The 24,282-nt window shown below is 34.1% G+C and overlaps 3 protein-coding genes across 4 annotated transcripts; 2 read left to right on the top strand and 1 right to left on the bottom strand.

Annotated features, from left to right (window-relative positions):
- Nucleotides 1-222: 222 nt before the first annotated feature.
- Nucleotides 223-6,855, top strand: LOC135141938 (fumarylacetoacetate hydrolase domain-containing protein 2A). The gene is made up of 4 exons (XM_064073556.1): nucleotides 223-688; nucleotides 6,019-6,235; nucleotides 6,292-6,620; nucleotides 6,670-6,855. The coding sequence occupies exons 1-4, from the start codon at nucleotides 411-413 to the stop codon at nucleotides 6,818-6,820; spliced, it is 975 nt and encodes a 324-aa protein (XP_063929626.1). The 5' UTR covers nucleotides 223-410; the 3' UTR covers nucleotides 6,821-6,855.
- Nucleotides 6,813-7,573, bottom strand: LOC135141947 (large ribosomal subunit protein bL35m). Its single transcript, XM_064073560.1, has one exon. The coding sequence runs from the start codon at nucleotides 7,571-7,573 to the stop codon at nucleotides 6,866-6,868; it is 708 nt and encodes a 235-aa protein (XP_063929630.1). The 3' UTR covers nucleotides 6,813-6,865.
- A 175-nt stretch (nucleotides 7,574-7,748) lies between these two features.
- LOC135141929 (MICOS complex subunit Mic60) lies at nucleotides 7,749-23,977 on the top strand. Of its 2 annotated transcripts, XM_064073538.1 has the most exons (8): nucleotides 7,749-7,839; nucleotides 8,059-8,446; nucleotides 8,495-8,596; nucleotides 8,679-9,430; nucleotides 15,203-15,431; nucleotides 15,757-15,915; nucleotides 23,241-23,532; nucleotides 23,580-23,977. In XM_064073538.1, the coding sequence occupies exons 1-8, from the start codon at nucleotides 7,795-7,797 to the stop codon at nucleotides 23,755-23,757; spliced, it is 2,145 nt and encodes a 714-aa protein (XP_063929608.1). In that variant the 5' UTR covers nucleotides 7,749-7,794; the 3' UTR covers nucleotides 23,758-23,977. The 2 variants fall into 2 exon arrangements, with proteins under 2 accessions (XP_063929608.1, XP_063929614.1); XM_064073544.1 differs by lacking the exon at nucleotides 8,495-8,596.
- Nucleotides 23,978-24,282: the final 305 nt, after the last annotated feature.

The raw sequence follows: 24,282 nt of genomic DNA, 5'->3' as shown, positions 1-24,282 counted from the left end.
GGCACCTATATTTCCGCGGCTTGATTTAAAAAACGTGCAGCAGATGTCGCCGCCACACTTATGACGTCACATAATTTGGCAAATACGTAATCAAAATAAAAACATACTTCGTGACTCAAGGCCATCACCTGTCAGAGTCGAATTTATTCGAAAGTGAAAATTCCTTGACCAAACACGCAACCCAATTTAAACATTGTTAACTTTAAATATTAAAATTTGACTTTTCCCCCAAAAACACGTCAAAATCGAAACTGGTTTCCCACCACAGGCGGTCAGTCGCTCCGTTGCACCCATGTAAATGGGTAGATTTTCGTCAGTCGTTTCATTGAAAATAAAAAATTCACGTCACCACCATTCCCTACCGCTACTCCTCGCATTCTTATCAGTCTCCGTTGATTTTCAGCCGCGAAATGCGCTCTGCAACAACAATCCTTTGTTTTTTCAACAACTCGAAAAAAATACTTTTCTGTAGCAAATCACAGCAAGTGATAAGAAATTTGAGTGTTAGTTCGAGTACCAAGATGAGATTCGTGCAGTTTAGACTGAAGGCGGGCGGTCTGCCGCACTTGGGGGCGCAGTTGAGTCCAGACGGGGACGTTTTTGATATCAGCAATGTGGACCACTCCATCCCCAACACCCTGACCAAATTTTTGGGGGCTGGTGGCGATGTTTACGAACGGGCGAAAAGGTAAACAACTTTTACTTTAGAAATTCTTGGGTTGTTTTCTTCGGTTTTGTAATAGTGCACTGACGTACGGTGCAGCTGGAGGGAAATTAGGTTAAACGATCGATTACACGTGGTGGCGGCGGCGAGGGGCGGGTTGTTATGGTCGCTTGTACTTTCACACGTGGATGTTTGTTTGGCAAATATTAGGATAAAATTAGCACGGTTTGCGTATCCTCTCCAGAAAATTAATGGGATGTTTGAAAACACGAGGAATCATGACAACAACTTATATAAGGTTGTTGTTAATGCAACTTAATTCCCGGCTTAACCAATGACATCATGAGGTCCCTCTATAAACAATATGTGTATTAAAAAAATATCATCGTTTATCGCCAACCGTTACCGCAATATTGTTTACCGATGAATTATGATTAGCTTGTGAAAATATGGACATTATTTCTCTGAATTGACAGGGGCGTATTTGATTTATTTTGGTCGATTGTCGGTTAGTAAAATAACAAGTGAAATTCAGACTCTATTCCGTATAAAATTTTTACTGTATAAATAAAAAAACAAAGTCATAAAGTAATAAACTTTATATTCGGTACCATGATGTTATATCACATATGATGCACATAAGAAGTGCGTAATATTAGTAGCCTGGGGGCAATTTCATAAAAACTTCAACTTGACAAGCTACAAGTCAATACACTGGATGATTTTTACTTGCAACTTGCAAGGTCGACTAGCAGGGCCGGCTTTAGGTTAAAGTGCGCCTCGATGCGGAATTTGAAAATTCTTAAAAGCCGGTCCTGCAATTAGCAGCTTATCATTATTAGTGAGGTTATCGTGGTCATTGTCAAACAAATAAAATTATAAAATATCTCATATATTTTTTTCTTCATATACAGGCTCCAACTGAAACTTCACCCCTTCATTTTTTTAATTAGAATTAAAAAAAAATATTTATACGAGTGTTTCGATCTATGATTATGTTGCCTTAAATCAGTGATGGAAGTTTAGAGATATAACAATGCGTTTGATTTAGGTTTTGATTTAGATATAATTTAAATACAGTTTTGCGTAGTTTTACAACCGACTCTACTAAAGGCCGCATGGCTTTGTATATTTTAATTTTTTTAGTAGATAGAGGTTATTGCTGTAGTAGCTAAGTGCATTTACGAGTTAAAAAAAAGCTCGTGAAATTGAATCGGTGTAATCATTTTTATTTTTTTCTACTAAACTGAAGCAGAAAAACTATCTTTAGATATGCTGTGAACGATCCCTTCTTAAAAAGAATTTTAAAATGATCGGAGTCTCCTACGTGTTCTGAATCTTTCAATGCCATCTAAACGTCCTCGCTCCTAATGTAAATCCAATTGTTTTATTATTTACTGCAGTGGTGCATATTTTACAATAATTAACTAAAAAATACGAAAATATAAAATATTATTCTTGAAGGGTCATTTTTTATTGTTTGTTAAAGACTGGTGTGTTTTGGCACCCTGAATACAAAAAAAAAATCGTCTATTTTATTGTAACTATTTAAAAATTTAGAAACACTCGGAATACAAATAAAAAACATGTAAATAGTTCTTTATAGTATAGAATTTCTCGAGTCCACCGGGCTATCAAGGAGTATTTTTCAACAAAAATGTATTTCAATACTTTTTTTTATGACTTTTTATCTACAATCTAACACTAATCATAATGCCACTGTATTTGCAAGATTTCAGAGAAAACACATTTTTGTGATAATCGATAAGATTAAGAGATTCACATTTTTTTGAGCTACGTAAGTATTTGATGTAAGGAATACTAAAAAATAAAATAATGTTGGCCTAGGGTCGTTCCATATGAAAACACTAAATGAGATATGATTTTTGATTTTGATGATGATTTTAGGTAACAAATTACTGGTATGAAAAGATGAATACAGGGACTGCATTTCCTAAAAGTTTCAAAGTTGTATTTTTTCCACAACATAAGGATTTAGGGGGGGGGGGGTAAAGTACTGTTTTTGAAAGTTTACATACATATTTCAATATTTTTTTTCCTTGAAGAAAATGATAGTCCAGGACAGGAACTTAAAACTTCCGTTACATTGTCTATTATACCAGTACTAAATGCCTAAAAAAAACTACTTTCTCAAATCCCTGGTGTTGGTACACGAGTCAGTTGAAAATCACCAAAATCAGAAAATGAATGATCAAATCGGAATAGGGGTGGGTGGGTGGGGCCACTTTTTACTTTGTTTTATTTAAATCTTACATTCTACCCCTTGTTAAAATATAATTCAATTGCGATTTTACAGTAAATAGAAAAAATAGTCAGAAAAATAGAGAAAAGAGGTGGACGGGGCGGAGTTTAGCTCAAATAGTAGTCCACCTACCCCCTCTTCGTTCCAGTGACTACTCCTAATATTGTTCAGTCTTAACAAGTACTAGCCCCGCCCACCCCCCTCTATTTTCGTAGAGGGTATGTCATTCGCTAAAATCAGTCTTATCTTAATAAGTACTAACAAAAAAAACTGAAAAATTTCTAATCGAAAAATGAAAGAAACGAAAACTCATGAAATTGCAGATCAAAAAATTGAAACAATTTAGTAAAAATTAAATTGTATTAAAAAAAGCAATCCTAGTTTGTATTAATTTACCAATATAAAATCAAACTTTCGTTCTTCAGAACTAATAAGAATCAATGATCAAAACGGAATAAGGGTGGGTGAGCGGGGTCACTTTTTACTTTGTTTTCATTCTTAGACCCTACCTCTTGTCAAAATACAATTTAATTCCCGTTTTACAATAAATAGAGAAACTAGTCAAAGAAATAGAGAAAAGGGGTGGGCGGAGCAGAGTTTAGCTTTTTTGTAAAGAACCTTGTAAGCAAACAGTAGCCCCGCCCACCTACCCCCTCTTCATTCCAGTGAGTACTCTTAACATCAACGTCATTCGCTAAAATCAATCTTATCTTAGCAAGTACTAACAAAAAAAACTGAAAAGTTTTTAATCAAAAAATGAAAGAAATGACAAATTGAAAAATCGAAAATTGAAAACTCGTGAAATTGCTTATCGAAAAATTACAAAATCTAAAAATTGGAACAGTTTACTAAAAAGTAAATTGTATTAAAAAAAAGTAATTCTAGTTTCTATTAAAATCCAACTTCCGTTCTTCAGAACCAATAAGAATTAATGATCAAAACGCAATATGGGTGGGTGGGCGGGGCCACTTTTTATTTTGTTTTAAATCTTATACCTTATCCCTTGTCAAAATATAATTTAATTCCGATTTTACAGTAAATAGAGAAAAAAGGCAAAGAAATAGTGACAAGAAGTGGGCGGAGCAGAATTTAGCTTTCTTCTAAAGAACCTTGTAAGCAAACAGTAGCCCCGCTCACCTACCCCCTCTTCATTACAGTGACTGCTCTTAATATCATTCAGTTTTATCTTAATAAGTACTAGCCCCCCCCCCCCCTATTTTCTTAGAGGGTATGTCACTCGCTAAAATCAGTCTTATCTTAGGAAGTACTAAGAAAAAAAAACTGAAAAATTTCTAACTGAAAACTGAAAGAAATGAAAAATTGAAAATTCATGAAATTGCCGTTCGAAAAATTACAGAATCTAAAAATTGAAACAATTTAGTAAAAAGTAAACTGGATTAAAAAAAAGTAATTCTAGTTTCTATTAATTTATCAATACAAAATCCAACTTTCGTTCTTCAGAACCAATAAGAATGAATGATCAAAACGCAATAGGGGTGGGTGGGCGGGGCCACTTTTTTTTTTATTTTTATGAAAAAAAATGAGGTGATCTTTTAGGTAACAAATTAGTGGTACGAAAAGTTGAACATAGGGACTGCATTTCCTAAAAGTTTCAAATTTGTATTTTTTCCACAACATAACGATTTCAGGGGGTAAAGTAGGCTGTTTTTGAAAGTTTACATATATATTTCAATATTTTTTTTCCTAGAAGAAAATGATAGTCCAGGACAGGAACTTAAAACTTTCGCTACATTTTCTATTATACGAGTACGGCCTAAAAAAAATCTACTTTCTCAAATCCCTAGTGTTGGCAGACGAGCCAGTTGAAACTCACCAAAATCAACTTGTTCAGATAAAAATGATTGATCAAAGCGGAATAGGGGTGGGTGGGCGGGCGGGACACTTTGTACTTTGTTTTAAATCTTAGATTCTACCCCTTATTGAAATAGAATACAATTGCGATTTTACAGTAAATAGAAAAAATAGTCAGTGAAATAGAGAAAAGAGGTGGACGGAGCGGAGTTTAGCTAAAACATTAGTTCCGTCCACCTTCCTCCTCTTCGTTCCAGTGACTTCTCCTAATATTGTTCAGTCTACTAGCGCTTGCTAAGATAAAACTGATTTTGGCAGATGATATACCTTCCAAGAAAATAGAGGGCGGGTGGGCGGGGCTAATACCTGCTAAGACAAGACTGATTTTGGCAAATGTCACACCCTCTAAGGAAATAGATGGTGGACGTGCGGGGTTAGAATTTTTCAACTATATCCGAAAATTAGTTGAAGACATTTTCTTGTAGATTTCGTAATCCAGAAGTCGGATTCGTTTCTTCGGAAATTTTTACCGTTTTTCTAAAATCACTAATTAAAATACAGCAACTTTTAGAGTTTCGTCAAGATAGCTCTCTAAAAATTTAATATTCATTATTGAAAGCACAGTAAAATAAAATTACAATCACTTCAGTACGTGTTGTAGAAAAAAAATTACAGCCCATAGTAGACTTCAAACTTCAAAGGGGTGCCAATCGGAAGTGAAACATCCAAAAAAATAAATGACGAATATTTTTCATATTGGTGACCTAAAAGATCATCCCCAATTTTTTTCATCAAAATCATTACTGAATTTCGCAGTGAACTTTTCTGAACAAAAAAGTGATTTCTTAATGATGTTTCTCTGTTTTCTGCGAAGGATAAATAAAATTATATAAGTATTTTTTCGATAGCAAATTAATATTAAAGTCGCTTTGAACCAGTTACAAGTAATCGTAAATAAAGTAGCACAGGTGGATAAAGTAAAATAGTACTCCTATTTGTTATGGTTTTCTAGATAGCAGTATACACCCACATACATATACACTATATATTCCATTATAATGAATAAGTAAATAAAAGCAAATAGAAAAATATCACAGTTAATACGCCTCTGGCAGTGGACGGAAATCCTTAATCACAATAGTCATTTCCATATATTATAGGTAAATCATTGTACAAAGTCCAAATACCCATAATCAATACATTAATAATTGATCACGCATAGCACCAACACGCCACCACACCCCCCAGATTTAAACATTAATAAAAAATAAATTTCCAGGTTAGTCGCCTCGGGAAAATCAGTAGTACCGCTAACAGACGTCGATCTGCTCCCACCAATCATAAAACCAGACAAAGTAGCCTGCGTGGGATTAAATTACAGCGGCCACTGTGACGAACAGAACATCCCTCACCCTCGAGAGCCCATGTTTTTCAGCAAGTTCGCGTCATGCATAATCGGACCGTACGATGACATCCAGCTACCCGTGATCAGCAACGTGTGTATCCCACTCCTGATGTTTATTTAACTAAACTAATAATTAAAATAAAATAGAGCGTCGACTGGGAAGTTGAACTAGCCGTCGTCATAGGAAAAAAAGCCAAAGCGATCAGATCTGACCAAGTCAACGATCACATTTTTGGATACACAGTCGCGCAAGACATTAGTGCACGGGACTGGCAGAAGAAGCGAAACAACGGGCAGTTTTTATTGGGTAAAAGCATGGATACGTTTTGCCCAATGGGACCTGCAGTTGTCACGAAGAATAAAGTCGACGCTAATAATTTGAGCATCAAGAGTTGGGTTAACGGCAAGTTGAAACAAAACGGGAATACGTCAGAGATGATTTTCAAGATTGATTTTCTCGTTTCTTATTTGTCTCAGTAGGAGTGTTGTAGTGGTGGTTTTGTTTGTTGATGTTTGTTGTTTTAGGATAGTTACGTTGTATCCGGGTGACGTCATCCTCACGGGAACCCCCGCTGGCGTGGGCATGCACCGCAACCCCCCTGAATTCCTACACAAAGGTGACATTCTAGAAAGCGAGATCGAAGGAATTGGTAAACTGAAAAACACTATTGTCTGATTTTGTACAATACAAATAAAGATTTTATTAAATAATGTAGATGGTTTAACAGTTTGGTACCGTCCCACTTGGGGGGATGAAAGGTTGTGGTTTTTTAGAAGATAGAGGGTGATACTCTCTTTCATGGTACGGCTCATATGGGTCATCTACATAATACCTCCTCTTAGTCCAAAACGGTCCTGCCATTTTATCCAATAAATAGCTCTGGCTGGCGTTGCACATCACGTGCTGTCTCAAACGTCGCTTCCTGGGTGGACTCTTCTTCCAGAGTTTCTTCTGGCGACCAGCCATAGTTCTCACCCATCCACCCCAAGCCAGGCGATAGAAACGTAACCTGACGGCTTTCACCGACTTCCTTTTCCCTTTTCGCATGGAAAATTTTATTAAATTTCTCGAAATTATATTGTTGCTGATTTGGGTTAACTTAGGGTTAGTGAGGAGGCTTGAACTGGGGGCTGCAATAGTTGGAGGGATAATCGACGTAAAGCTTCTCGCACACACATGAGGGATTGGTTTCTGCACGACATTTTTCACTATGGGGGCTCGAAGCACAAGCCGAGCCACTGGAATCAAGCACCGCAACATTTTCAACTTGGTGATTTTTGGTTTGTCTGATTGGCGGTGATGTAATGACATTACGCAATAATAGCGATACCGATGTGTTAGACAAGGATGGACGAGTTGGTTTTGCAGTGCGACCAACGTGAGAACAACCGTATTTTCTAACCTCAAAACCCGGAACGAAAAATCCATCAAATTGTCTTAATTTTTATAAAAAACGCTTAGTTGTTGGTGCTTGTAAGTAAAGAAACGTTTTGAGAGTGTTGGTGATTGTTGTGATGTACCTTATCGATAACAAAAGTCTCAGCTTTAGTAAATTTGAGTGATGTCTGCGCTGTCAAGTTAAGTGCACGGTGTATTTTTGTGTTGGATAATTTTTGCAGAAACCGCTCCCAAAGTGGCTGCCCCAGAAGATGTTAAGGCTTGTAGGCAGGTTTCCCTCTAAAAATTTCCAAACGGTGAGCCCCCTAACAGCCCCTTTAATTAATTTCAACTTTACAGCCAAGTGACAAAGTTATGTCATCTCGTGACCCCGCTAGAGCAAATAGTTTACATAAGTCCGGGTTTGTTACTTAAACTTTCCCATTTTTGTATGATAAAAATCCCCGTTACGTAATTCATGGTTATTCTTGACGATTAAGTAATCTAACCTCAAAATTCGGGTTTCTTTTGTGCAGAAATACCGACGGATATGCGAACTCAAGAACTGTAACAAGAATGTAAGGTGTTATGCGAAAGATATCTGTCCTCCCCCCGCCCCCAAGAAGAGAGAAAAATCTGGTGGCGGTTCCACCGCTATTTACACCTTGGGGGCACTCGCTTTGGTCGGTGGTGCTACGATTGGTTATGCAAAATACGACCCCGAATTTCGGAAAAGTCTAGTCGAATACGTTCCTTGGAGTGACGAAGTTATTAAGTTTGTGTTCCAAGAAGATTACAATTTTCTTGATGCACTTGGAAGAGCGTACGATGGAGTAAAAAAATCACTATCTGAATCACTAACTAAGGATGCAACAACAAAGAAATTGGAGACAGTTGCTAAGAAAGAACAAAAAGACTACAAAGGTAGGAGGTAACAGTTTATCCATGAGTGACTAACTCTGTGTTTACTAGCACCAAAACCAGTCATACCAGCTTTGGAAGACACTAAAGTACCCCAAGAAGGGTACACAGAGATCAGGCTTGAGCAGAAAGATGAAGACAAGTGTGAAATTGGTATTAACCCATTTTTAACACTTACAACATTAACAAAATTGTCTTTAACTTATTCTTGTCTTAACTTTTGTTCTTGTTTTAGCTGGAGAAGCTAAAGTTTCGCCTGAGGACGTCCAGCTGCCTGAAACCCACCCCAAAAATTTGGCAGATCTTGAAGCAAAAATCTGCGAAAATGCAACGACTGCCGTCAATGCGTACAACCAAGCCATTTTCGATTTACAGGTGTACAACCAAGAAATCCGGTGCATGATTGACGAGTCGATAGGCAAGATCACTCACGCCCAATGGGAAACCGTCAAAGAAAAAACTAAAACGAAAAATGCCTCGATCAAGCTCGCCGAGACGCAGGCGCAAGAAGCCACGGCGAACGTAACCAAACTAAGAACTTTACTCGAGAAACACGAGACATCAGCAGCCACTACAGAAATGGTCAACATTAACATAGCAAAGGTTCTAGAAGACATCGAAACCGCGAAAGCGCAGTACTACGGCGAGAAAAAAATGGGAAACATAACCGAGAAGTATTGGGAGAAAGTGCAAAAAGCTAGATTACATTTTTGTGAAGAACTGGAAGCTCTGTTTCCATCAATCGATATTTATAATAAGAAGTTAGAAGTTAATGAGGCCGATTTAGATTTGTTTATTCTACATGCATATAGTGTTGTGTTATTTTATCAGAAAGAGTTGGCTAAGTTGGAAACGATAGCGCATGAAAAATTGGAAGATGCGATGAGGGTGGCTAGGAAGGGCGGAGGAGATGCCTTGAACGACGCCCAGATTTGCGAAGCTTTGGAGCAGGAGAAGCGCAAGTTGACGTTGTGTTTCCAGAAAAAGGTGGGCTGATTTTCAGTAAATAGGTTGGAGTTAGGGGGAAATTCATAATGCTGTACAACGGAATAGACAGCTGAACAGCAAATACTTTAATTGAAAATCAGATATTAATTTTTTAATGTTTTTATTACAGTAGAAGTGGTAATAATTTGCAGTAGGGTATTTGTTCCATTAAAAACAAATTTACGTTTTTAAACAAATACAAGTTCGAAAATTGTGAAAAATAAAACTTCTCGAAAATTGGAAAAATCAATTGGTCAATTTTTAAAATTTTAAATATCTTGTGTTTAACTTCGTAAATTTCGCAGTACCAGAGTAGAATTACACACAAAAACAAAATCAACAAAAGAAAAATCCAGTAAAGCATAACCACTAAACACTAGAGAAGATGTTCAAAATTCCTGCCTTCTGCATACAAGTAAGCTTGTAATGTTTCCAAATTTTGTTTATTTTTTCTAAAAGTTAGTCATCAGTACTTGCTCAGATAAAACTGATTTTGGCAATAACATACCCTCTAAGAAAAGACAGGGTGGGTGGGTGAGCGGGGCTAGTAGCTGCCAAGATAAAACTGATTTTGGCAAATGAGACCGCCTAAGAAAAGAGAGGGTGTGTGGGCGAGTTAGCAGAATAAGACCGATTTTGGCAAATAACATAGTCTCTAAGGAAAGAGAGGGTGGGTGGGCGGGGCGAGTAGCTGCTAAGATAAGACTGATTTTGGCTAATGAGATAAAAAAATTCCTTAAATTTTGGTGGAGTTATAATGATTTTAAAATCAGTTGTTTTGCTACGTTTAACAACTAAACAACACATTCATTATCACAACAACTAGTGATAAAATTTGTAGTTAATATTTCTCGCGCCCATGAGCATGTTTAATTACCATTTCAGTTATAATGTACAAAGATATGGTTGTTTTTGTAATAATTTGATAAAATTCCATTTGACAACAATGTTTCTGGTGTTTTATTGCCGGATAAATTTAAAGGAATCTGATGTTTTATTATTGGATGAGCTTGAAAAAATCTTTTGAGCCTTTAGTGTTTTATTCCTTATGAATTTGAAAAAGTTTTGAGTGCCGCAGTTTTTTTTTTTAATTGGGCAAACTCTTGGTGTATTATTTTGGGAGCCCATGGAATTTTTTTTTGTAAATTATGTAAAACAATTTTTGGGGACTTGCTGTTCTACTTTTGGAAAATTCTGACTTGACCTGAGTTGAGTTAATTTTGGGACCCCGTTTTTTTCTTTTTTTTTTTTGAAAATTTAAAACTTGAGGTTCTAGGTATTCCTGTTTGGAAAGAATTTGAAAGTACTTTGGAGCCTCTAGTGTTTTTTCTTATAATAATTTAATTAATTTTTTAGAGGATACGTCATTTACTAAAATCATTCTTATTTTATAATAATAATAATAATAAATACGTATATTTGCCCAACAGATACATATGTAACCCATTTACAGGACAAAAGTGAATATAAAAATACAATAAAATTAATTACTACTTCTGAGCTTAATGATAGCATATAATTCGCTACGCAAAAATGTATTTTAATGTAAAAAATATCAATATCACTTCCCAAATAATGGTTAATAACATAACAAATCTTATGTATAGGTGAAAACTTCAATAAATTAGAATTAGCCCTAACAGATGAAAACAATTCTCTAGCTCAAATTGCTTTTCCCGGTACATAAAACAAATTTGTAGCAGGAATTAGCCCCGCCCATCCACCCTCTCTTTTCTTAGAGGATATGTTATTTGCCAAAATCGATCCTATTTTATCAGGTACGAACCCCGCCCACCCGCCCTCTATTTTCTTAGAGAGATTTCATCTGCCAAAATCAGTCTTAGCCTAGCAGGTAAAGTAGCCGTCAAGATATACCGAATGCTGCCTGGGGCGCTGTCATGCTCTCATTCATTGAAGTGATTAGGATGGTTGTAATTTTTATTACTCTCCACTTGTGAGGCCGTCCGGAACAGGGATGTAATCAGAAAAATTTCTAAGCAAGTTTATAAATGCTCCTACCGGTGATACATCTTGCGTTCTAAACAATGTTTGGGCACAGCTTATCTCATATTTAAGTACTACCCTGTACTAACTCAATGGCACGCGGCATCCGGCCCAACTTTATGGCATCTATAAGCTGTGGTTAGGGGTTTATTGAGCGCTTGAGGCGTTAAGCTTATTGTGACGGCTACTTTACTAATTTCTAGTACACAATTTGACGTAACTAATTTTCGCGCCTACTAGAATTGAAATATCTGTATTATATGTTACAGTTAAAACCGGTTTTCAGTTAAAACGCATTTTTTCTAGTTAAAACTAGTTTTTACTAGACAAAGGCATTTAGTAAAAACTAGTTTTAACTAGAGAAAACGCGTTTTAATTGTAACATATATATGGACCTTGTATTGTTTAATACCTTCCCAAATAGAGAAAAAGATTCTGAAGATTTGAATATCTGCCCCAATACCTTATAATATTGTCAAACATATAATAGACTTCAAAAACTTGGAAATCAAATATTTTCCGGTAAATTTCAAGGAATCTGATGTTTTGTTGCTGGATAAACTGTAAACAATCTTTTGAGCGTTTGATGTTTTATTTTTTATGAATTTGAAAAAGTTTTAGTGTCGCAGTGTTTTTTTTTTTAATCGGGAGAATCTTGGGTACCCATGGTGTATTATTTTGGGAGTCCATGGAATTTTTTTTGTAAATTATTTAAAACAATTTTGGCGGACTTTGGTCTTGTATTTTTGGAAAATTCTGACTTGACCTATTTTTGAGGTAATTTTGGGTCCCCGTTCTTTTTTTTTTTTTTTTTTGAAAATTTAAAACAATGTTGAGGTTCTAGGTATTCTAATTGGAAAGCATTTGAGAGTGCTTTGGAACCTCTAGTGTCTTTTCTTATAATAATTTAATTACATTTCTTAGAGGATACGTGATTGGCTAAAATCAGTCTTTACTTAGCAGGTACTATTTTATTCAAAAAATATTAGACACCTCCATTTTATCATTTATCACAATTTATATGTAATTCAAGCTTTACTGTCATTTTGACAAATATTTGCACTTTCCAAAAACCTATTTTGTCAAACGAAGCCTTTGATATTATTAATATCCCACAGATGACACTACTGTCAGTAAATTAAGGCTATCTAAATAAAGCACATTTTACAAGTTATGACTTTAGTAAATGACAACTGCCCAATATTTTTTTAATAAAACTGTACCAGCCCCAGCCGCCCGGCTTCTATTTTTTTAGAGGATATGTCATTTGCCAAAATCGATCTTAGATTAGCAGGTACCAACCCCACCTCTTATTTTCTTAGAGGGATCTCATGTGCCAAATCAGTCTTATCCTAGCAGGTACTAGCCCCGCCCACTCTCTCTTTTCTTAGAGGGTTTCTCATTTGCCAAAATCACTCTTATCGTAGCAGGTACTAGCCCCGCCCACCCACCCTCTTTTCTTAGAGGGTATGTCATTTGCCAAAATCCACTTATTTTACCAGGTACTAACTCCATCCACCCGCCCTCTATTTTCTTAGAGGGATCTCATTTGCCAAATCAGTCTTATCCTAGCAGGTACTAGCCCCGATCAGCCACCCACCTCTCTTTTCTTAAAAGGTGCGTCATTTGCTAAGATCAGTCTTATCCTAGCTAGTAGCTCCTAAGATAAAACTGATTTGAGTAAATGAAATATTCTTTAAGAAAAGAGGGGGTGGGTGGGTGGGGCTAGTACCTGCTAGGATAAGACTGATTTTGGCAAATGAAATTCCTCTAAGAAAATAGGGGCGGGTGGGCGCGTTTAGTACCTCCTAAAATAAGTCGATTTTGGCAAATGACATACCCTCTAAGAAAAGAAAGTGTGGGTGGGCGGGGCTAGTAGCTGCTAAGATAAAACTGATTTTAGCAGGTACTAGCCCCATCCGCCCACTGTCTCTTTTCTTAGAGGGAATCTCATTTATCAAAATCATTCTTATCTTGGTAGCTACTAGCTTTGAATTCCACTGGTTGAGTTTCTTTTTTCACAATTTCTTTTGTGAAGAGGCGTTCTGGAATAATTATTTATGTAAGAGGTACCCATTATTAACATTGAATAACATGCAAAACATATATATTTATTTGGTTCTCTTAGACTTTAATCTAAGGACTGAAAATATATTTTAAAAAACTTACTGCTTTGCCGCAAGGTTTGCAAAAAACACGATCTCCATTTAGAACCAACTCTGAATAGTTGATAGTTTGGAAGACATTTTTTTAATTATTCATAATATCACTGCTCTGTCGCCAAGTTCGTAGACGAATCATGAATGAATTTGGAAATCGAAGAATGAAATACAAATCCATTCTAGATTTTCCATCTCTTCCAACCCCTCGTTAAATAGATTTGCAAAACTATCTATATTTACAATAAATAAATGAAGTCTTGGAAAAACCCGACCGTATTACTAGAAAAGATCGGTACTTATTTACCTGCATACTGCCAATAACCAACTAACTGTATTAAAATTAAGATTTTCACCAATTACTACGAAAGATGCGGCAAAAATTTAAAAATATGCATAATAGTATATTATTAGCCAAGGTTGCAGAGCCAAGCATTCTAGACCGAGCGCAAATTAGAACCCGAGACGCGCACCGTCGAGGGCTCTGAAGCGCGAGGTCTAGAAGTGGCTTTGCAACCGTGGTTAATATACTATTTTTTTCACTAGTAGAAACCATAAGACAATAAACTGAAAAAATAAACGTTCAATTTTTTGACGCAACATGATTTTGTTTTGATTTCTAATCAAACTTAATCTAAATCTTCAACACAAAGAAAACCGTTTATAGTTGTCGCTGAGTTAATCATTTTATCTTCTACCGTCTACCAAACACCATGCGTATACTCAAGTAATGTTTGTAGCACACATTTGTTCATTTTTTAAGAAATATTTGTATTGATGAGGCTGATACGTGTTTAAACTCCATATTAATTTTAATAATAATGAAAAAACTTTCAAAGTTTAAATAATATATTTGTAGTCACTGCTACACGTGTTTCGGTACACAGTACCGTCTTCAGGCAGAAGAGAAACTGGAAACACGTGTAGCAGTGACTACAAATATATTATTTAAACTCTGAAAGTTTTTTCATTATTATTAAAATTTTAAGAAATAATCACATCAAACATTGCGTACATAACCTCAATTTTTCTTTTTGAACCGTTGGTCGCAAAAGTTGAATTTGCTACCTCTAAATGAGTCGACATTTGCATGCGTCATGGCTGCTAGTGAAAAAAAAATGCATTTTGCATATTATCCGAGCCTTATTCATAACTGAGATCTGAAAGTGCCGCTTACTCTAAAAGTGGACTGTACTTGCCCCTGGGAATTTTCTGCTTCAGGGTAGAAATGGATTTATTGGTGTTATAAAACGATTCCAGATTATATTCTCCATAGATTGTAAAGATTAAAAAGTCATTATTCAATTTTTGTGGCAGCTGCTCTACCAATTTGTCACTGAAACTTCCCAATTGTAACAATTAATTATAAGGTTTTATGTTTTATAAATAATGAATTCTAGACGATAAATAGCATAGAATAAAATGGTAATGTTACCAACACTTTGTCTTCCGTAAATTATAATGTGTTTTTCATTTTCAAAGAAAATATATGTTTCAGTAACACAATTAAGGCTTAGTTTGTACTAAAAAGGGGGGCGATTTTTTTTTTTTTTTTGGACTGATTGCTAAACATTTATTTTTTTTTAAATTCGATTCTTCTTTTTCTCAGTGCTTACAACTAAGAAAAGAAGCAGAACATGAATTAAGAGAACAGCTAAAACGCCAATCCCAAGTTTTCGCAGACCACTTGGACGAAGCCGTCGCAACCCGCGCAATGGAAATCGAGCGTAATTTAGCAAGAAAATTCGATGAACAACTAGAAAAAGAAAGCACAACTTATAAAATGGAGTTAGCGGCGATGGTAGGACGACTGAGAGGGCTAGATACGGCCCTGAAAGGTTTGTCCAAATTCAAAAACCCAAACAGAAACTTTAACGCGCTCAGTTGGCACTAAAACCCAAACGTCAAAATTTCAGTCACCTCAAAACGTCAAACTCATTACTCACATAAATTTCAGTAAACGCAATGCCAACCAACTCCTAAATCACGCCCAATCAAAAAATTTAACCAAAATTTCATTTTGCGTCTTTCCCACGACATGCCTCTTCCATCACAATAATAATTTTTTGTTTAATTGTTTTGCGATGGAAGTCGAGGACAATCAAGGTAGTTGATTTCGTGGTTGTCGAGTGTTCGCATGGCGACTTGATTTTTTCGTTGCAGCGAGGGCTACGGCTGACAAAACGGCGAAACAATCGCAAGTGCTGTGGGCGGCGTGTCAAGCGTTGTTGCGGGCTATTAAAACGGGGTGTCCTGGAATACCCTGGAAGGATCAGTTGAGACCTCTGAGTCCGGAGATCACGTTGGTGCAAAAGGCGGCAGGTGAGATTATAGGCGAAGTCGGGATGAGTAGCGCATGCGCTTTGTAGATTTGACGTGAGTGGCGCAAGCGCCCTCTGTGATCAAGTAGAGTAGATGCTTCTAGTTCCATACACTAGTTTTTATTTTCATGAATAATTTTAATGATTTTTGATTGAATTAAGTACGTGATCGGTGTCAATATGTTTTTATAATCAATAGGAGTGTTTTTTGAAAGACAATTAACCTTTCTTCGGATACTTAACTTATCATGTCAAAATGCTGTAATAATTTATTTTGTGATATTCCTCTTTCCGGGTAATGCCCAAGGTCCTTTCTCTGACATTTGTGTAAAGGACACCAAATCAAGGAACGGTATTTAAATTTGGACAAAATTGCGTTTTAGATTTTTTTTATCATTAAACTGGCACAGAATATTCCGTTTGAAAGTTTTCCTTGGGACACCCTGTATTTTCGTGTTAAACGATTTTCGTATGGGTGTCAGGTTTGTGTATTTTCGTCATTTACACATTTTTCAGATAAATTTGTGGTGCATTAGCATGGAATGATTCATTGTTGGTTTTTTGGGAAGACACACCTTTATTAATTCATGAGAGTTTGGGGAATGTTGTTTACATTTAACATAAAAAAAGTGAATAAAATATTCACACAATTGAACTAGGGTGGATAAAAGTCGCTTGATTTTGAAAGATCGGGAGTGAGTTTTATTGTAGTAGATATGTCAAGGTGATGTTTTGATAGTCATTTTTTTTTATGGTTGCAAAATATTTATGTAAATGTTTTAATTTTGTAATTAAGAAGTTGACAAATTAAAACATTAAATGAAACGGATTTATATGACTCGACTGAAATGTGTGGTCACAAAGAAATTATAAATTTAATTTACAGCGTACAGATTAGTCTGCTGTTATTTTCTAATCTCGCCTCACCGACTCGATTCATGACCTAAAAAGTAATTTATGTTATTTTGATCTAGTGTGCTAATATACTCTCGTCAACACGATTAGGCTATTAGAGAAATTTACGAACAATTTGAGTGCCGATTCGTTTAAATGTGAAACATCTGTGTTAGAGTGTATAGAATGAGTGAAATTTGTCGCTATTTTTGTTACTTCTCGAACTAACCTAGGCTTTTCTCAGTAGAGTAGCAAGCTGATATTTATTGTGGTGTTGGAAAAAATAGCATGAAATGTTTCTTATACCGGATGTCTGGAAAATAGTGGATTAACTCTTCAGTACGTTATGTGCGGGGGTTTCGGGAGTCACAAAAACAATCTTTATGATGTAGACTACGAAAAAAGCCTTATTTATTAATTTAATGCGTGAATACCTCCGGCTTACTTTGTCATTTTTTAGTAACGATGATAACTGTAACAGCCAGTGGTCATTAATTTTTGTGCATTTTTATTAATAAAACAAGCTGTTATTTTTCATTAATAAATTAAAAAAAAACATTTAATAAGACATTTATAAATTACACACAAAAACAAAATCAACAAAAGAAAAATCCATTAAAGCATAACCAACTAAACACTAGAGAAGATGTTCAAAATTCCTGCCTTTGCATACAAGTAAGCTCGTAATGTTTCCAAATTTTGTTAATTTTCTCTAAAAGTTAGTCATCAGTATTTGCTCAGATAAAACCGATTTTGGCTATAACATATCTTCTAAGAAAAGAGAGGATGGGTGGGCGGGGCTAGTAGCTGCCAAGATAAAACTGATTTTGGCAAAAAGAGAGGGTGGATGGGCGAGTTAGCAGCTGTGCTAAAATAAGACCGATTTTGGCAAATAACATAGCCTCTAAGAAAAGAGAGTGTGGGTGGGCGGGGCGAGAATCTGTTAAGATAAGACTGATTTTGGCTAATGAGATAAAAAAAAAATCTTTCTCAAATTTTGGTAAAGTTATAATGATTTTAAAATCAGTTCTTTTGCTACGTTTAACAATTAAACAACACATTCATTATCACAACTAGTAATAAAATTTTTAGTTAATATTTCTCTTGTCCATGACCATGTTTAATTACCATTTCAGTTAGAATGTACAAGGATATGGTTGTTTTTGTAATAATTTGATAAAATTCCATTTGACAACAATGTTTCTGGTGTTTTATTTCAGGATAAATTTAAAGGAATCTGATGTTTTGGTACTGGATGAGCTTGAAAAAATCTTTTGAGGTTTTAGTGTTTTATTCCTTATGAATTTGAAAAAGTTTTGAGTGCTGCAGGGTTTTTTTTTAATTCGGGAGACCATGGAAATTTTTTTTGTAAATTATGTAAAACAATTTTTGGGGACTTGGTGTTCTATTTTTAGAAAATTCTGACCTGGACCCCGTTTTTTTTTTTTTGAAAATTTAAAACAGTCTTGAAGTTCTAGGTATTCCTGTTTGGAAAGAATTTGAAAGTGCTTTGGAGCCATGATTTTCCACGTTTAAAATTTTTCAATTTGCAGTTTTTGGATTTCCAGTCTTCCAATTTTTCAGTTTCTTTAATTTTCAATATTTTGATTTTACAATACATCTCTTTTTCCCGATTTTTTTAATTTTCATTTTCTCGATTTTATGTCACAAATTTTCATTTTTTCAATTCCTTTATTTTTTATTGTTTCTTTCGATTTTTCAATTTTTCGTTTCTTCAATTTTTTGAATTTGCAGTTTTTCAATTTTTCGTTTCCACAATTTTTCATGTTCCCGATTTTTATTTTCCAGTGTGGCGAATTTTTAATTTTTATTTTCTCGATTCACAATTGTCCGTTTCTTCATTTCCTTTATTTTCTGTGTTTTTTTTTCGATTTTACAATTTTTCAATTTTTAAATTTTTCACTTTGCAGTTTTTGCATGTCCAGTCTTCCGATTTTCCAATTTCTTTAATTTTAAATATTTCTATTTCATAATACACATTTCTTTTTTTTTTTCACTTTTTCGGTTCTTAAGATTTTTCAATTTTTCATTTTGTAATCTTTCGTTTTTTATTTTTGATTTTTCAATTTTACAATTTCTCAACTTCCAAAATTTTCAATTTTTCGTTCCTTCAATTTTTCGTTTTGCATCAGCTTTTCAATTTGGTAATTTTTCAATATTACAGATTTTCATTTTTCGATTTTTCAATTTTTCATTTTTCCCTTTTCCAATTTTTTGTTTCCGATTTTTATTTTTCATTTTCCCGATTTTTTAATTTTCACTTTTTCGATTTTATATCACAATTTTCCTTTTTTTGATTCCTTTATTTTTTGTTGTTTCTTTCGATTTTACAATTTTTTCATTATTAAATTTTTCAAATTTTCAGGTTTTTAGCAATTTTTCTTCAAATTTTCAAGTTTGATTTTCACTTTGTACATTTTTTAAGTTTTTATTATACACTTTTTCGTTTTTTTATTTTTGATTTTCCAATTTTTCAATATTACAATTTCTCATTTTTCCATTTTTCACATTTTCGATTTTTAATTATGCCGTCCCCTCAATTTTTCAACTCCCCGATTTTTATTTTGCATTTTCCTGATTTTTATTCTTCATTTTCTCGATTTTATATCACAATTTTTTGTTTTTTCATTTCCTTAATTTTTGTTGTTTCTTTCGATTTTCCAATTTTTCGTTTATTCAATTTTTCAAATTTTCAGGCCAATCGATTCCAATTCGTCGATTTTCCAATTTTTAAATTTTTCAGGTTGCAGTTTTCGGGTTTCCACCCCTTTTTACTTTTTGGATTTTCAATTTTTCGTTAAACTTTAGATTTCTCAAATTTTCGATAGTTTTATACTTCGATTTCTTAATTTTTTTTCAACTTTTGGATGTTTTAATTGATTTTTCTTTTTTAAAATTTTGCAATTTTTTTTTATTTCTCGATTTATCAAATTCAGATGTTTGGATGTTTTGATTGCTCAATTTCTCAATTTATCAATTTCTCAATTTTTTTCTCGATGTTTCGATATTTATGTTTCTCGGTTTTTCGATTTTCCAATTTTTCGATGTTTCGATTTTTCAGCTATTCGATTTTTCAATTTTTTTAAATTCTGGAGTTTCGATTTGTAGATTTTTCCGTTTTTCGATTTTTAAGTTCTAGATTTTCGAATTTTTCTTTTTTGATTCTTTGATGTTTGGATTTCTCCATTTTTCATTTTGCGATAATTCAATTGTTCAATGTTTTAAATTTTAGATTTTTCGATTTCTGGATTTTTTGATTTTCCAGTTCTTCAGTATTTCTATTTTACAATTTTTCAAATTTTGACGTTGCTAAATTTTCAGTTTTCCGATTTTTCGATTAATATATGTATATTTTGATTTTACCGTTTCTCGAATTCGCAGTTTCGATTTTTCATTCTTCAATTCTTCAGTTTTTCGTTTTTTAAACTTTGGATTTTTCAATTTTCGACTGTTTTATATATATTTCGATTTGTGAATTTTTCGAGTTTTCAATTTTTTGAGAACTCGATTAATCGAGATTCGGATGTTTCGATGTTTTGATTGTCTCAGTTTTTGAATTTTTCGATGTTTCGATTTTTCGATTTATCGGTTTTTCGTTTTTTTTGCTTTTCGGCTTTTCGATTTTTGAATTTTCCGAGTTTTCAATTTTCCAATTTTAAAAATTTTCAAGTTTTGACGTTTCTCAATTAATCTATTTTTTTGGTTTTCCCACTTTCGACTTGCGAAGGTTTCGATTTTTCAGTTTTTCAGTTCCTCAATTTTTCGATTTTTCAGGCTCCAGATTTTTCAATTTTTCGATTCTTTAGGTTTGCAATTTTTCGGCTTTTCGATTTCCCAATTTTTCAATTTTTTAATTTCGCAATTTTTGGATATTTCGTTCAATTTTGTGAGTTCTCTCAGTTTTTCGATTCTTCAATTTTTCAATTTTGGAATTTTTTAGTATTTCGACTTGGATTTTTCACGTTCTGGATTTTCCGATTTCTCGACTTTTTACTATTTGGATTTTCAATTTTGTTTTTTGAACTTTCGGTTTTCACCATCTTTCAACTTTTCGATATTTTAAGTTTTCAATTTTTAAAATTTTAAGTTTTTCGATTTCTCGAGTTTTCAGTTCTTCTATATTTGAATTTTTGTATTTTCGAAATTTAAAGTTAATTATAAGTTACTTTTTTAAAAGTCACATTAGAAGAACACGAACAAAAACAGAGTAAGAGACGGTACTAATAAAAACACAGGGTGTGAGTGAGAGTTTAAAAATTTGACTAGAGAACACTAGAGAGTGTTTGGACTACGTGAAGAGTTATTTATGCTCAACTGTTGTGTGACAATTCTGAGTGATACCACCTTAACACATTTTTTGGAAAACAAAGGAACTTTAGTTATTCCTTTTATTAAAATAAAACAAATTTTTAAGGTAGTCAGAGAAATAGAAAAAAAACACACTGTCTGTTGCATTTATAAACCGGTTTTAGCAAAGCCGAACAGTCGTCCGAGTATAGTCGGTACATCTCTAAAAAATATCTATATCACTTCCTAAATAATGGTTAATAACATAACAAATCTTATGTATAGATGAAAACTTCAATAAATTAGAATTAGTCCTAACAGATGAAAACAATTTATGTCATCTATAAGCTGTGGTTAGGGGTTTATTGAGCGCTTGAAGCGTTCAGCTTATTGTGACGGCTACTTTACTAGCCCCACCCACCCACCCACCCTCTCTTTTCTTAGAGGATATGTCATCTGCCAAATTCATCCTTATCTTAGCAAGTACTAACTATTTTTCCCAGACTCACCAGTTAATTCTAAGAGCGCAGCGGAGAGTTAATCCGCTATTTTCCAGACACTCTGTATTTTTACTTCCTGGGCGTAAGGTAAGAAAGTATTGTAATTGTCTGTCTGCCGTCTGTCTGGATTTTTATTAGACAGATAATCTCCGAAACTGCTAGACCAATTTTATATGTTTATTAAGAATATCGAATTATAAAAATTTTACACAATATGATGGTGTCATTTTCAAAATTTACCTTGGTACATATTATTTAAATTTATAAAATACGATACTCCTGCACGTGTGGTTTATGAATCCGTTTTGAGATTTTCACCTAGATATCCAGATATTTGAAAAACAAATTGTATAACATTTTCCATTTTAACTTTGAAACTGCAAAATAGAGTACTCTGGAATCTTCCAAACGTTTTAAAATTATCGTAAGCATGATAAATCGTTAATCAAAATTTATTCGTTTATCCTTTCCCAAAAAATTGATGACGTCATGTCAAGATTTTGTCGAATAAATCTGATCTAAAATAAGTAAAATATTATGATTCCTAGTTGTGGTTTATCATAATTTTTGTAATGATTTATACAAGATGACACAAAATAATTAAGGAATGAGCCAATCTATTTTATTGATCAATTCAATTTGATAACTTTGCACCATTTTTTTTTTAAATAAAACCTGAACGTACTCGCTGCGCTCGCATTCTGAACGTTCTATTTTAAAGTTTAATCTTACAAGTATCCAAGAAAACGGACTTTAGGTTCATTTGTAAAAATAAATCTCTAAATTTTGAAAAACACAAACATACTTGTTTGTTGGGTTTCTACCTAAGTTTAGTATTGACAATTATTTTTAAGACTGATACACGCTTTATACATTTTTTTAATAATTTAGCTTTTCACGAACAGCAGTGAAAAATTTTAATAACACGTTTTGTTGTAGTAATAAATCTCTAGACTGATTACTTAAAAAAAACAAACATTTTCAAGATCACTTTTTTAGACACAGAAAAATCAATCTTTAAACTCACATTTTTAAATGACAACTAAATTGTTCTTAATAATTTAGGTTTTCAGCGACAGCAATAAATAATTTTTTGAATTACACCTGAACGTGCTCTCTGCGCTCCCATTTAAATTTCTGTTTTCAGCGTATTTCTGCTAGAAGTGGTTTGGATTCTATTATAAGAATAAATTTCTAGACTTAAAAGAAACACATCTTTAGTAAACGAGCTCAGCGAGCACGTTTATATTGCTACAGTCTCCCTAACTTTAGCAGATAATGACAAACATTTTTAGGGTTCACGAATAAATCGTCAATGAGGCTATTTAGGTTTGTTATGTTATAATAATCCTGTAGACGTCCCTGTGAGGCTAAATTATTCTGAAAAATTTGCGGAGTCTCATGTTTTTTTAATTGCTGCATACGTAGATTTTTTTTCATAGAAGTTGTTTATTGATTCATTTTTGATAAAAATTCACACTAAAAAAATAAATACCTGACCGATTTTTTAATAAATAATAAAATTAGCAAAAAAAAATCGAAAAATGTGTATTAATTGACTTCAGACGCGAGGGAAGTTCTGTCTAAATAACTAGACCAATTTTTATCTCTTATGATTATTTAGCGAAAGGCGACGAGCTAGTCGAAGCTGTGATAAACGGCATTCCACCGGAGGCGAAAAATCGGGGCGTCTTCCCTGAAGACGCTCTCCGTGAACGCTTCCTCAAAGTCGAAACGGTAGCCCGAAGAGTAGCTCTAGTGCCAGAAGACGGCGGAGCTCTGCCCCTCCATATCCTCTCCTTCATTCAATCAGTTTTCTTAATTAAAAACCCCAGCCCTATACCGCAGGCGGAACTGAACGACGAAGAAGTCGACTTTGGTTCGTTGACCACCAACGAAATTCTTCAAAGAGCCAGGTAAAGAAGCCACCGCTTGTCGTGTGAATGCTGAGTTTTTGTTGCAGATATTGGTTAGATCGTGGGGATTTCGCCCAAACTCTTAAGTATATGAACTTGTTAAAAGGTGCACCGAGGTCCATAGCGAGGCAGTGGATGAACGAAACGAGAATTCTTTTAGAGACACAACAGGCTGCGAACACCTTAATGGCACACGCCGCATCTAGTGGTCTTTTGCATCTCTAAAGTTGTATAAATGATTAAATTAAATAGTAACAATGCAGGTTTACTTATTTATTACAGCTGATTGTGCTTTCGACTTATTTTTTCATTGTTTCTCTCTGTATATTTTTAATTACGTCCTTCAGGTGTACGATTAAAGAGAACGATTGTTACATTTCGTTTTATTCGGGAAATGCAACGTTCCGCCGAATTTTTAATATACTGGACCTGCATGTTTCAATCATTTCGTGTACACTTTATTTATTGAAGACCCACCAATACCCCACTTTACATGCGACAACCCCGCAAAACATAGTTGCCCTTTGATAGATACGATCATAGATAACTTTTTCCGGAAAAAATGCTAACATCCAAGTTCCGCCTGTTTCAAAGTATGTATCCATTACGGCAACAAAATTGCAAGTGTTTCTTTTCTTATGCGATAATATAGAAATATCAAATTTCTTTGAAACTTGTTAAATAAGACACTGATGCCGCGCAAGTAAACTTCTATTCCTAGGATTTTAGTTTTTCAACTATTTTTGTATT

The sequence above is a fragment of the Zophobas morio genome, unplaced genomic scaffold (genome assembly GCF_036711695.1).
Source record: "Zophobas morio isolate AGI-343-1 ecotype UQ-CSIRO unplaced genomic scaffold, CSIRO_AGI_Zmor_V1 ptg000004l, whole genome shotgun sequence".
Lineage (NCBI taxonomy): Eukaryota > Metazoa > Arthropoda > Insecta > Coleoptera > Tenebrionidae > Zophobas > Zophobas morio.
This window is presented reverse-complemented; position numbering and strand designations above follow the sequence as displayed.

Bases quoted from the DNA above. Each gene is read 5' to 3' on its own strand.
- LOC135141938 (XM_064073556.1), top strand. From the start codon at position 411: ATGCGCTCTGCAACAACAATCCTTTGTTTTTTCAACAACTCGAAAAAA. The intron at 6,236-6,291 runs GTGTGTATCCCA...AAAATAAAATAG, and splicing joins AGCTACCCGTGATCAGCAAC to AGCGTCGACTGGGAAGTTGA. The intron at 6,621-6,669 runs GTAGGAGTGTTG...TTGTTGTTTTAG, and splicing joins CTCGTTTCTTATTTGTCTCA to GATAGTTACGTTGTATCCGG.
- LOC135141947 (XM_064073560.1), bottom strand. From the start codon at position 7,573: ATGGATTTTTCGTTCCGGGTTTTGAGGTTAGAAAATACGGTTGTTCTC.
- LOC135141929 (XM_064073538.1), top strand. From the start codon at position 7,795: ATGTTAAGGCTTGTAGGCAGGTTTCCCTCTAAAAATTTCCAAACG. The intron at 8,447-8,494 runs GTAGGAGGTAAC...TGTGTTTACTAG, and splicing joins AGAACAAAAAGACTACAAAG to CACCAAAACCAGTCATACCA. The intron at 9,431-15,202 runs GTGGGCTGATTT...TCTTTTTCTCAG, and splicing joins CGTTGTGTTTCCAGAAAAAG to TGCTTACAACTAAGAAAAGA.